The sequence below is a fragment of the Etheostoma cragini genome, chromosome 2, assembly GCF_013103735.1.
Source record: "Etheostoma cragini isolate CJK2018 chromosome 2, CSU_Ecrag_1.0, whole genome shotgun sequence".
NCBI classification, from domain to species: domain Eukaryota; kingdom Metazoa; phylum Chordata; class Actinopteri; order Perciformes; family Percidae; genus Etheostoma; species Etheostoma cragini.
In genome coordinates, this window is record NC_048408.1 from 7,852,255 (window position 1) to 7,866,518 (window position 14,264).

Consider the following 14,264-nt stretch of genomic DNA (forward strand, 5'->3'; position numbering starts at 1 on the left):
ATCTAACAGCTATACTATACTTAATAAGCATAATTTGCAATGTATTGTTAAAGAGCAAATGTAAGCACCCACCAGTATATAAAATAGCTCAGAATACTTCCACCTCAGGCAGCTACAACATAAATGCTGCCTACATGTTAATCCAGCCGTAATAATTATGTTAACTCTGAAGGTCATTTTCCTGCATTGCAGATATGCGTACTTTCTCCTTTAAGTTAATTTTACTTATAACTGTGCATATTTTACTCACGTAAAAAGGTGAGGGCAGGACTTGGAATGGAGTATTTTTACAATGTGGTATTTCTTCACTTACATAAAGGATCTTAATACTGACTCTGGATACTATGTTAGTGGTTGTCAGCATTTTCAATGCATCATTTTCAAGCAAAAATGCCATGCAAATTTGAATGACTATGAACACAAACAATATTACAATATAGTGCAAAGTTGATGTATCAGCGGGTATTACATTAACAGATACTGCTTACACTGGAGGATTGGAAAAACAAAACACTGTAGCTTCCTTAAAGTGTTCAGTGGTGTTGAGTGTTGTTCTGTTGTACATTTTGAAGCTACACTTTGTGGTGTTGGACGTTATCATGTTGAATGGTGCTTCCATTATATTTTCCCCCTTTATAGACCTTTTTTATGGAGGACATTTTCACGTGTCACAGTAGGAAAAGCACCGGTGTAAATAATAAAATTAAAGAAAGATGAATTCCAAAACATCGGCCTAAGTCATAGCTCACTGAGACTCTTAAATAGAACCTGACCATTGTTTATGTTATTAGTAACACCGGTGCTTATCCTTGTGTGAAAAGTCAAAATGCTTGCTGTGGAAAAGGTCTATTGACAGACTAGAAAGTCCCTTTAATGGAATCTGTTCCAACACCACACAGCGCAGCATCCAAAATGTCCACAGAATTTAAACACCACCTCTCTGCGGCAATGTCCAAAGTTTCACAAAGGTAAAGCTTAGTTCAAGACTGTTGTTCATTTAGGGCTGCACATTTAATCCTAATTTTATCAACGTCGCAATATGGACTATAGAGCAATATCCAAATCTCAGGCGGGGCCCCATTTTTGTTAAAGGCTAAATATGTGTCAAACCATTCTGAATGAAGTATTGTGGTGCTGCAGAGACGTCTCGGCTTCCAAATCCTATCCTACAGACTAAAGAAAACATCTTTGTTTGGTACAGAGCCTTGCAAAAATCACACTATAATATTTTTTTTAGATTTTAATATTTTTTAATGAAAATGACACAAAAATTATCATTCCCTCCAACATCGTGAATCATATCCCAATCGCAATATCAGTCAAAATGTTAGATAATTTCCTCATATCGTGAAGCCATAGTCTCAGTCTCCACTCAGTATAATGACAATATCTTTAAAAATAAAAATTGCAAAACCTTTGGACACTTTCATAATAGGGCCTCTTGCCTAATGAAGAGATTCAGTTTATTCATACAGCATTAGTAGTTGTATTTAGGAAATAGTATGGATGAATCAGACAGTAATAGCCTAATGAATACTGTTGACATATTAAATATGTCTAAGGACTGATTATTAGCATCCAAAAACAATGGCAGCTCCCTCAAACCTGGACAGCGTGCTGGAAGTTCTTCAAATAAAGATGATGTCCACGCACAGTAGCATTCATTCATAGTGCGTTAGAAAAACTTGCTCTTAGCAAGTTCAGTGTCCATCATCCTTTGCCCTGATGCAGCTATTTGTCACCGTCCCCACGCCCAGGTTGACTGCTGAAGGATTTGATGAAATTGTAGATCCTTGTGCTGTACGGGACAAAGTCCTTCTTGTAGACGATGACAGTCTTGGAGTGATCAGACAGGTAGACAACCTTGTTCGGATCTTCCGGCTCTTGCACCACTTCTTTCACTAAATTCAAGGAGGAAAATATTTGTATTTGTTATCAATGCAAACTGGGCTGTGGGAATATACTGTATAACAACTCGACTGACAAACCTGACAACTGTGCATAAATAATAATAAAAAAAGGAATGCTTCAATATTTCCTTCTGCGATGTAGTGGAATCAAAGTATAGAGCATAAAATGGAACTTGAGTAGAAGAGTGCATAAATAGATGATATATAGGCTACTGGCCTATTAGACACAACTTCTCTGCAGCCCTACAGCCCACAGTTAAAGGGGCTGAGCATTCATCTTTTTCCAATCGAAATCGAGATTTGAAAGATTTCGATTGGCCAATGTGAAGACTGGGATTAATTGAATGTACCATATTTAGTTGAATATTTGGTGTAAAAAAAAAATATATATATATATATATATATTATTCTTTTTATTTTTATATTTACTGTGATTTCATAAGACAAATGCTGTAATAAAGTTAGGCCTCAAATCATAGATTAAATGGTTATGTGTGGTTAAGTGGTTGCTGAGGAAGTTTATGTACAGATTTATATGCCAATTAACCGAGTCAAATAATATTATTTTAAATGCTATAACCAATCCTGCACTTACTGACACCAGCTTTGTCAAAACTATGGAATTACTGGAACACGCACCTGTAACTGTTTTAATTACTGGGCATTGCAATTTGTATGTGTGTGTGCGTTTCTTTTTTGATATTTTTGTGGATCATTTTGTCTATATGTATTTATGTTTGTGTTTAGTCTGAACCCCTTTTGTAACGTGTTGAGTGTACTTTTTTTCTTTTTTTTATCTGGCCCTTGAGTCTGTAAATAAAGAAATATATAATATATTGGCCCGGTGGAGCTTGCAATAGGTAACACTGGAGGAAACCGTGTACACACAAAATATCTCTACGGTTTGTTTTATGTTATATCATTTAGTTCCAACTCCTAATTAGCCGATTTGAGCAGCAGCTGGTCCTCTCACCTGGCGTGTCCTCAAAGCGCCCTGTGTATCTGAAGTATGCGTAAGAACCGACCATGGTCCAGATACCAAGAGCGTACACTGCGGACAGTCGTTTGTTCCACTTCCACACTTCTTTGAGATTCATGACTGGGCCCTGCTCCGCGAAATGGCTAAAGCTAGGTTTGTCTTTCAATGGAAAAGGGTTCAGTTATCGTTTACTGCTGCATTCTATAGGGCGCTGCCATGACAGTCAACCCGGAAGTACAACGGATTTTAAAAGGACGCTTCCGGTCGAAAAGTAATTCAGGATCAGCTTTATTGCCAGGTATGAGAGCCGGGTATGGCTGCAGCCTGGAGCGTCCCATGTCTTCCGTCCTGTCTTATGCGGTCTCGTCTCATGCGGAGGTGTGTCCAACGGTAAATCCCGAGGGTCAAAATTACGATATCGCGAATAATTTTCCAGATGGAGTCCACCAGGTAAATTCGTGACCACATTTGTTGCAATCACTTGAAAAACGTTAAAAAACTGTTTAAATTAACAATTGTGCCATAGCCTACATGTAGTTTGCTCATTTCTGAATGTTATGCTTGTGTTGTTCCATATTAACGTAGCTACATCTATTGAAACCTGCATCAGCGACGCAGCCGTTTCTGCCAACTAACAGCAGGACCTCCTGAGGAGGGATCACAATCCACGATCTGCACTCACAACAACAAGACTACAAAAATAAACATGTTACACTCTTTCCAAGACTTTGTAATTGTATATTCTAGATTGTTTTCACAGTTCACTGGGACATTGCTGCAAATACGACTGCTTATCAGCACGGCGAGAGCGACTGTCGGCCTCGGCTGTCGGCTCTCTGGGACCCGGGACAGAATGCTCTCAGGTCTCTGATGGGACCCGGGGCAGAATGCTGTCGGGTCTCTGGGACCCGGGCAGAATGCTGTCGGCTCTCTGGGACCCGGGACAGAATGCTCCCAGGTCTCTGGGACCCGGGGCAGAATGCTGTCGGGTCTCTGGGACCCGGGGCAGAATGCTGTCGGCTCTCTGGGACCCGGGACAGAATGCTCTCAGGTCTCTGGGACCCGGGTCAGAATGCTGTCGGGTCTCTGGGACCCGGGGCAGAATGCTGTCGGGTCTCTGGGACCCGGGACAGAATGCTCTCAGGTCTCTGGGACCCGGGGCAGAATGCTGTCGGGTCTCTGGGACCCGGGACAGAATGCTCTCAGGTCTCTGGAACCCGGGGCAGAATGCTGTCGTGTCTCTGGGACCGGGGGCAGAACGCGGTCGTATTTTTCTACTATCTCAGCATCGGCCTTCGGGTCTCTGGGACCCGTCCTGCATTCGACTGCGTATCTCTGCTGCCACGTGCGGTCTTGGGCCAGAATGCGATTGAATTTTTCTTCCACTTCCACCAGCGGTTCCATTGTATTTTGTGTTGTAGGCTATTGTAAGGGAAATTTTTTAAAAACAAAACCAAATGATTGAACTCTGTCGGGAGAGAAATTCCTTCTATAACTGCAACTTGGATCCAAGTTGCAGTTATAGAAGGATTCTTTTAGATTGCCTATCATCTGCATTTATTTTAGAGACGGAGATATATTTTTAAATATTCAAAAACTCACCAAATATTTTATTCATTAGCATGATAGTTGACGTGAGCTTTTACTTTGAAAAGTAAGAGAGATATTAGTATTTTATTCCAGATGCGAGCTTTAATTTTGAAAAGTTTAAACTCTGGGATGGCAGCAGGATTTTTTTAGTTTGCCTATAATCTGCATTTATTTTATAGATGAACATACATTTTAAGTGTTTTTATTCATTAGTATGATAGTCGGCATGTATCTTATAGACATGTTTAGTTAAAAAAAAAAAAATTATTCGCGATTTTGCATTTTTGACCCTCTGGATTTACCGTTGGACACGCCTCCGCATGAGACGAGACCGCATGAGACGGGACGGATGACATGGGACGCTCCAGGCCGCAGACATATACTCTTGAGGTATGAGGACACATACAAAGAATTTTTCTTTGGAGCATCGTTGCTCACACTGTGCTTACACACAAAACAACCTAAACAAAAATATACACACTAATATATACACACAATAAATACATACTATGTACATACTCTACAAATTAACTAATTACACATTTGCAAACTTAAGCAATTCATATGAAATATTTTGCCATTAAAATCAGATTATTCACTCCAAACTCAGTTGTTCTGTTCTCCATTTGATGTCCAAATTTAACGTATTAATATCCCTCGGAAAAGAGATTTCAATCTCAAGGGACTTCCTGGTTAAATAAAGGTTAAATAAATAACTCAGTCGTTAGCCTACTAAAACGCCTGCTACGGAGCCATAACGTGAGGTACAGAGTAATGAGGCCTTTTTATACATTGTCGTGTTTCTTTTTAAATAAACAATGGACAAATTGAGTCTTGAAACGCTTCAAGTGTAAAGTTATTCACTGTCAAAGTGGCGCCAAAATGAATGGCAGTCAATGGGATGCTAACTGCAGGTGATGGCTTCTTAGCATTAAAATGGCGCCATAGAAGCTAGAGAGGAGAGGAGAGAGGAGAGGCTTACCCCATTGGTGCAAACCAACTAGACTCCAGCGTTAATATTTATGTCCCCTCCCAGTCGAAAACCAACTCACTCGACTCCGTCTACTGAAGTAAACACACGGTAAGATGCTGCTGTATGACTTTCGTTTGCTCTCGTGCGCAGCTTTTCCCAGTGCTAGCTAGTTGAGCTGGGTGCCTTTGTGTAAGGGTCAAACTTAGCTAAGCACTGCGAACAGATTTAACTTAGGAGGGTAAGAGAGTGTGCTTCACTTGTCCTAAAAATTATTCTGTCCAGTCATTATCAACAACGTTGCTGTAATTCTCTGTGCTCTTGCAGGTCCTCTCTCTTTCTCTCTCTGAAAATGGCTCAGTCAATTCTTGACACCATGCCCGGAGCCATGACAGGGACCGTGCTGGTAACAGATCCTCTGAACTTCTGGGGTGGGAAGCGAGTGAAGCCCAGGGAGGAGAAAAACGCAGAGCCCGTGTTTGAACCTGCGACTGGTACATACAGCACACACCACCGCTATGCAGCCTAATGCTTCATCTTCATCTTCATCTTAAAATATAATAAATGACTGATGAAAAATAAATTTCATTTGTGAAAAAAAGTTAAAGCCCGTGAAGTTTGAAGGTTTGTAGCCTGGGCATATCTGTGCAGAGCTGTCACTCTTCGAGGACATGGCGTTATGTAACGTACCCTCCCATTATTCTTTGTTGGGTTGGAGTCACTTTGGGTCATTTTTAAGTTGAATGTATTTACATTGGGACTTCTGAAAACAGATTTTCCATTTGTTACAGTACAGCTAATAACTCCTCGATGCTTTAATTATTGTGTTTATATAAGTGCTATTCTGAGGTGCTGGAAATAGACTTGAAAAGTATGAAAAGTGTGGCACACTCTGGCTCCATATGCATTTTTTATTATTATTCTTATTATTATTTTGGGGGCGTTTTGCCTTTAATTTATAGGACAGCTATCTAACAGGAAATGAGGGGGGAAGAGAAGGGGGGGTGACATGCAGTGAAGGACGGCGGGTTGATATTTAACCCGCAGCCAATACAATAAACAATGAGTGTTGCATGCTCAACCAGGTAGCTACCAAGGTGCTCCCAGGATCCGTCAGGCCAAAAAAAAGAACCAGATTATGCAACACTTGTCTTGTTTTGTCTTGGAGCTTAGCCAGACTAACCGGCTGTTCTTCATGTGCAGGCCGTGTCCTGTGTCAGATGGTACCCTGTGGTACTGAGGAGGTGGAGGAGGCCATAGAGAGCGCCCATGCTGCATACCTAAAATGGAGCAAGATGGCAGGAATGGAGAGGGCTCGGGTGATGTTAGAGGCGGCCCGCATTATCAGGGTGAGATGGTCAAGCTCTGTTGCCAAAAACCAGCTAGTCTGGAAGCCAGCCAGTCTCATGACAGTGTTGCGTAACAGAAATTGGAGCAGACTGTTGCAAGTACACAGTAACACACTAGTTAGTCATTAAAACCGCAAACACGCACCTCCTCCTCCCCCCCCCCTTTTAACTGCTGGCCTACATTTGCCCAAAATAAACCTTTTGTGTGTCTGTGTGGCTTATTTGATGTCAAGCGGCTTCAGATTTTAACCTGTATTTGTCAGTTATTGTATAATACCCCATATGTATGTATAACAACAGAGTCACTTTTTAAATAGTTTTGTTAAAGTTGCATTTACTAACTTTTTTTTTCTTTTGTTTCAATAAAAATAGGAAAGAAGGGAGAAGATTGCAAAGTTAGAAACAATCAACAATGGCAAGTCCATCACTGAAACCCTGGTGGATATTGATATATCCTGGCAGACCATTGAGTACTATGCTGGCCTGGCTGGGACACTTGCAGGTGGGTGCACTCAAACCTTTTTTGATTTTGTCAAAAAAAGGATTCTGATTTCCAAAAGTTCCATAACTGTGTGTAGTGTTGTTTTTTAAAGTTGCGTTGTGTTTCATTCATCGAAGGCCAGCACGTCCAGTTGCCTGGTGGATCGTTTGCGTACACGCGGAGGGAGCCCCTCGGTGTGTGTGTAGGAATCGGTGCGTTTAATTACCCCTTCCAGATCGCTGCATGGAAATCTGCTCCGGCTATGGCATGTGGTGAGTGTGTACCAGTGTGTATTTCCATATTATTATAAGATTTGTCCAGCAGTCATGTGTCTCTTGTTTACCTTAGACACGAACAGCTGTGTAGCCGTTAAGTTAAAATCCGGTTGTGTTTAGGTAACGCCATTGTATTTAAGCCCTCTCCAATGACTCCTGTGACTGCCGTGGTTCTGGCTGAGATCTACAAAGAGGCAGGAGTACCCGATGGGCTCTTCTGTGTGGTTCAAGGTGGAGCTGACACTGGCACCTTGCTCTGCCATCACCCAAAGGTGGCCAAAGTTTCCTTCACTGGTAGTGTGGCAACCGGCAAAAAGGTACATTGCAATGAATTTTAACATGTTGTTTAACTAAACTGAAATGATCAAGTGTGCCAAACAAGTCACAGTCACGGTATACAGCATACAAATTGATTCCATTGATGCCAATCTTTTTGCCGGACATCCAACATATGCAGTCTGAATCCGAATTAAGATAGAGAAAAGGCAACCAGGCTTAATGTATTCAGGAGACCCTATAAGTTTGTTGATCAGCTACAATAGCAGGAACTTAACACGTGGACAGGATGTAAAATATTAGGATAAAATGAGACTAAAACTACTTCTACACCCTCACATGAACACCATGACTGCATTAGGATGCAATGCATTTCCAAGCCTCCCAGACGGGTGAACTGGGACTCAGGGTCCTATCTTGCACCCTGCGCGGCGCAAAGCCCTATGCAAGTGTCTTTTCTATTTAAGATCGTCCAGCGCCCACGTTGTTTATATGGCAAATGCATGTACGCCCATGGGCATGCTGGTCTTACAGGGTGGTGTGTTCAGGTGCATTCTTGGTGTATAGAAGAAAGTGATTACGCCAATAGCGCAGCATTTTATTAGTTTAATAGAGCATTAAAATGTGCCTATGCATTGCGCTAACTCTATGCTTATGCTTGTTACACACACACACACACACACACACACACACACAGGGAAGCACAGCAGCACACAAAAATGCAAAAGATTACAAATAAAAATATTACGGTGCAAATCTGCCATCATAAAAGCAATGTGCCAAGGAAAAAAAAAAGTCTGGCTTTTAAAGGGAATGGGAGATAATACTCTGGTTTGTTACATGTTATGACCCTAAGTACAACCCTTTTGAACCATATGCGCCTGGCACACGGACCCTTTTTTCCGCCATCAAGCTAGCAAAAGTGGAAATTTCACACCCTAACGCACCTGCACCATGTGCTTCATGCCATGTGCTTAGACCGTTAAAATAGGGCCCATAGTTGCCTGCTTGTCGCTTAACATTTAATGATCGGTTAACCAGTCGGCTATTGGTCAGAAGAAAATTTGCCTCCATAGACTTCACTTGTTGTTGTTTGAGAAAATTATGTATATGTAAGTTTAATATGAAAATTTGCACTGAATAACTGCATAATAATAATCCAAATTTAATTACAATCGATGTAGATATGTAGTGCAACATTGATCCTTTAAACCTTTCAAGACACTGCATGATTGTTAAATCCTAGTCAAATGAATGGAAACCAGTGGATACCTAGGAGGAAGGAAAACCCTGTTCAAAGTATAAGAAATGGTGGCATGGACGATGTGATGCAGTGATGTTAAGGTGTACTTTAAAGCATGTTCTTTAACTACTCTACAAAGCCCATTGTTAATGCCCACGGCGTTCTCCTTGCAAACAGGTCATGGAAATGTCTGCAAAAGGGGTGAAGCAGGTGACTCTGGAGCTCGGAGGGAAATCTCCCCTCCTGATCTTCAAAGACTGTGAGCTGGAAAACGCAGTGAAGGGAGCACTCATGGCAAACTTCCTGACACAGGGACAGGTGAGGCAGTTGTATTATTATGCATTGTGTTGTAAGGCTGTGCCATTAATCAAATTTGAATTGCAATTTTGGCTTCTAATTATCATAAAAACTATGTAATCAAGAAAAATAAATATTTGCCCTATACATTTTGCAAGTGAAGTCTTATTTTGTTTGGTGTTCTGAATGGGGGGGTGGGACAAGGTATGAAGGGAAATTTTACACTTCAAGGTGTTTTCACTGTTGATTTGTTGACTGTTTCAGTTTTTATTAAAGTAAAAAAAAAAAAGGCAACATCTTTTCAAAAGTCATTGAGTAATCATGTTTAAAAAAAATTGCAATTTCAACATTGACCAAAATAATTGGGGTTATGATTTTGTTTTCATAATGGAGCAGGCCTCTGTCATTTACGATGTCAAGCTCACCCTGATCAAATCCTTTCTTCGTCAGCTCTTGACAGATTAATCATTTCTATTTGCAATGGATAGGTTTGCTGCAATGGGACCAGAGTGTATGTGCAAAGAGAGATCATGCCTCGGTTCCTGGAAGAAGTGGTGAAGAGGACCAAGGCCATCTCTGTGGGGGACCCCCTTTTGGATGGCACCCGCATGGGAGCGCTGATCAGCAAGACGCAACTGGAGAAAGTGCTGGGCTTTGTCAATCAGGCCAAGAAAGAGGTGTTTATAACCCTTGGGTGATTAGTTTGGAGTAACCATAAATTGATATAGAGATTGGTCTGAAGATCACTCAGCTGTGATAGCACCACCAGTAATTTCACTAGACCTCAAAGCAGTCAAGTCAGGAGAGACTTCAGTAAAGGGTAAATACTGTTTTTTTATCAACCCTATATTCCTTTTTGTGTCTAAGTGACTAATGGCAACAACAATGTTTGACAATGGTCAAGTATTAAACAGCATCGCTGCAGTTGGCAGCGGCGAAACAAGCTACAATGTAAGTAATGGGGCAGTTGTGCAGCTTGTGTTTACCTTCACAAAAGTGCTCATTTTGCAGAGAAAGTCGTCAGAAACAAAATACTATTAAAGGCGTTTTTGGTTGTCTTTCCACTTTTCCAGCCATCACAACTCTAGTTTTGGTTGAAAAAAACCCATAGGGTTAGGGAGACTGGAAGAGGGGCACGTTTAGCCCCAACAAAACTTTTGTCTAAACTTAAACGAAAATGAAAAGTTATTAGTTCTCAGAGTTATGTTTAATACCGTACGTGTGTGTTTTTCCAGGGAGCCAAAGTGCTTTGTGGCGGAGAGCCATTTGTCCCCAGTGACCCCAAATTGAAAGGGGGCTTTTTCATGTCACCCTGTGTACTCGGTAGGATGTCTTGATTTCTTGTAACCCTCAGCTGTACACACTGTGAAAAGATTAATCAATTAGTTGTCAACTATTAAATTAATCACCAACTATTTTGATAATCATTTAATCGATATGATTTTTTTATGAAAATAATTCTCTGATTTTATCTTCTTAAATGTGAATATTTTTGGAGCTGTGACAAAAACAAAACATTTTGAGGACGTTGTCTTGGGCTTTCCGATCCACATTTTTCAAAATGTTCAGACATTTTATAAACCAAACAACTGATCGATTAATTGAGAATATAATCAACAATAAAAATAAGATGCTATTGATGCTATACCATGACATAATCATTCTGTTTTTACTCTGCTTGTCCCAGAATGCACCATTATTAACATCCAGTCCCTTCTCCTGGCACAGATAACTGCAGAGATGACATGACCTGTGTGAAGGAGGAGATTTTTGGCCCAGTCATGTCTGTGCTGCCTTTCGACACGGAGGAAGAAGTGATCCAAAGGGCCAACAACACCACCTTTGGATTGGCCTCTGGAGTCTTCACCAGGTCAGAGTCCACCCAGAGGACACTCGAGTTTGGCATGACTCAGCAGTCTGTTGCAATTACTGATTTAACAATGCGGACACTTTGCTCTGGAAGATAATGAGGTTATTGCACAAAGTAGCCAATAAAAGTTTTGCAATTACCACGTGGAATCTAGTGCACAATAGTAGTCTCTGTGTATAGAGTGCAAATGAAGCTGTCTGATCAAGTTGCATGAAGACTAGGGACTTCAGTTACAATACAAATTGATTTGTATAAAAAATATAACTAATAATAACTAATGGTGCAAATTGTACAATCAAGAATCAACCCTCAAATAGTTTTTCATAATGCACTGGGTTAATTAAGAATTGACCCCCCAAAAAGTAAATTGTTTACTTATTCATTAATGGTGAAAAGGCATATATGAGTCAATATCTGATCACTCAAAGATTGATTTAATTATAGAATTGATTATTTTAACCCAGCCTATTAATGCCTTTTTTTGTGCACCTCTAATCAGTTCCTCTCCTCTGCTTGTAGGGACATTTCTCGAGCCCATCGTGTGGCTGAGAAAATGGAGGCAGGGACCTGCTTCATCAACAACTACAACGTCAGCCCCGTGGAAGTGCCATTTGGAGGATACAAGATGTCAGGTAGGGTGTTTTTTACGGCTGCACATTTGATCAAATTTTAATCACGATTTTGACTTCCTATGATCAAATTTGCGTGATCGAGCGTTTTTTTATTTATTTTTTTATGTGTCATTTCATAGAATGCTCCGTTTTTTTGTAAAGCCCATCTACCTCTCCGTAAGCCGGTGTCTGATCATGTGCCAGTCAGAGTTCCCTGCATTGCGCAGCTTAGTTTCTAGATGTAGACAGTCACAGAGGACAGGTTAACGGGAGTAAAACTCAACAGATAGCAGTCAGTTATACGTCCGTCTCAAGGTTTAGCAGTTTACCAGTAAACGCAACAATTTGTCCCGTCTGTGTTGTTTTTCAGACTACAGCAGTGACCAGTGCTAGTCGCTGTTAGTTAGTGTCTCTTAGCTGACAGGGCTCAAGGGCGCAAGTAATATTTTTCCTCTAGGTCGCACCGGTGCACCTAACGTCCTTGCATCCGCTGCAACGTTGTTTATATCGATATGGTTTAATTCTGCGTTACATGACCCCTTTCTTCTGTGAAGCCGTGCCTGTGTGGGATCTCTCCTCTACTCTCTCTCCTCTTACTCTCCGCGCATCCCCGCCACACAGCGGCTGCCGGTCCACACTTCTGACATTTGTCTACAGTTTTAATTTTTTACACAGAAAACCAATTCTCAAACTATATTCCCAAAACACCTGACTCTGCTGGCAAAATCCAACAATGCTTTCAGATCATACACACAGCCAGTCAATAACTAAACACTACAGAGCATTCATTAGACATTATCTCAAACATTTTGAGAAGGGCATTAGGTTTTCTGTTAGAATAAAAAACGAAATGAAAAGCACATGACGGTACAATAAAAAAAAATTGTGAAACCGCAAAATCAAAGTCAATCAAAGATTTAAGGTTTTCTCCCTCAGCATCACGCCTCTGTGTGTGGGGTCTGGCCAAAGAAATGTGTGTACAATTTTTCTTATGATAAATGTAATGTCATAAACGTTAATGATATACTATTTTGAGATATTTGAGATACTATTTTGCAACACAAGTGTATCCCAAGGCCTGGGAAAGCTCACCTGGTAGGACAGGCGCCCATATGTTGAGGCTCAGTCCTCGACACAGGGGCTCAGGGTTCAAGTCCCACCTGTTGCCATTGCTGCATGTCTTCCCCCTTTCCTGTCTTCAGTTGTCCTGTCTATTATAAGCTATCCCAGTGTGAAAATGCAATTGAAAGATGATTGATTTGACAAACGGGTTTAGGCGACTGAGCATTTGGTTCAGAGAATGGGGTTTAGTGTTTTAGCAATTCAGAAAATCTATAATAGTATTGGATTTTATTGCAGTGACGGACCCAAGTTGTCTTTCGTGAAAGTGGAGTGAATGACTAAAACAGACAGTGTTAACATGATCTCTACTGTGCTTCTCCAGGCTTCGGCAGAGAGAACGGCCAGGTGACAATCGAGTACTACTCCCAGCTGAAGACTGTGGTTGTGGAAATGGGCGACGTCGAGAACTACTTCTAAACGCCTCTCGCCAAGTTTACACTGCTGTACACTACCTAACGTTTTCACATAAAAAACTCAAAACTATGCAGAAAACTCCTACTAAAGTGCATTATTTCTATTAGAAGTGTCACAATGTCTCACTCAAGAAGAAACGGTGCACGCCCAGTGCTCAAATCCACACAAACCTTGGTGTCATACCGGCATTCAAGTGTTTGATGTGTGTACAACCAGGAGCCTTGAATAGAAAATCTATGTGTAGTGAACTGTGACTCAGCACTTATCAGTTGGTGTCAGATGTTTTTGCCAACTAATGCCTTTTTATCTTAATAACGTTTTTCAGATACAAAGTCCTTTTTACTAGTTGCTTCTGAATAAAAGATGAATTAAGATTGAAGATTAATTACTACTGGGGTTTTTAGTCATAACTGACAAAGAAATTCATACTAAGCATTTATAATGGTCACATTTTTACAAATATCCAAAAGCTGATAATAACAACAATAACTGTTGGTAATGTGTGACATTTCTGTACAATGTTATTTCACCTGTTGCGCTTTGCATTCACCAGCAAAGAAAAACGTAAGGCTGTGGTTATAACTCTCAATATAACCTGAATAAATCTGATAAAGAGATGTTAATTATGAGATGGTTATGCATCGTCGCTTTGATGATATTAGAGCTATACCTGATTGAATGAACTTTACCCTTATTTATCTCTGTACACTTACTTATCTTTGCTGTTGCAAACCGCAATTTCCCCACTGTGAGACCAATAAAGGATTTTCTTATCTTATCTTATGTCCTCCTTAATGTAGCTGCCCCTTGGATTTATTGCTCCGGATGCAGAGAATTTCTAACAGGTGTCAATTTATTTCTCCCTCTCAAGAAGCAC

General features: G+C 40.7%; 2 protein-coding genes across 2 annotated transcripts; one reads left to right on the forward strand and one right to left on the reverse strand.

Annotated features, from left to right (window-relative positions):
• Positions 1 to 1,386: 1,386 nt before the first annotated feature.
• LOC117953694 (small integral membrane protein 26-like) lies at positions 1,387 to 3,124 on the reverse strand. The gene is made up of 2 exons (XM_034886953.1): positions 2,884 to 3,124; positions 1,387 to 1,901 (listed from the first exon to the last, which is right to left on the reverse strand). The coding sequence occupies exons 1-2, from the start codon at positions 3,005 to 3,007 to the stop codon at positions 1,732 to 1,734; spliced, it is 294 nt and encodes a 97-aa protein (XP_034742844.1). The 5' UTR covers positions 3,008 to 3,124; the 3' UTR covers positions 1,387 to 1,731.
• A 2,176-nt stretch (positions 3,125 to 5,300) lies between these two features.
• LOC117953527 (4-trimethylaminobutyraldehyde dehydrogenase) lies at positions 5,301 to 13,766 on the forward strand. Its single transcript, XM_034886661.1, has 12 exons — positions 5,301 to 5,560; positions 5,777 to 5,943; positions 6,653 to 6,798; positions 7,171 to 7,300; positions 7,417 to 7,551; positions 7,675 to 7,871; positions 9,251 to 9,391; positions 9,859 to 10,047; positions 10,606 to 10,693; positions 11,099 to 11,240; positions 11,760 to 11,872; positions 13,296 to 13,766. The coding sequence occupies exons 1-12, from the start codon at positions 5,502 to 5,504 to the stop codon at positions 13,388 to 13,390; spliced, it is 1,602 nt and encodes a 533-aa protein (XP_034742552.1). The 5' UTR covers positions 5,301 to 5,501; the 3' UTR covers positions 13,391 to 13,766.
• Positions 13,767 to 14,264: the final 498 nt, after the last annotated feature.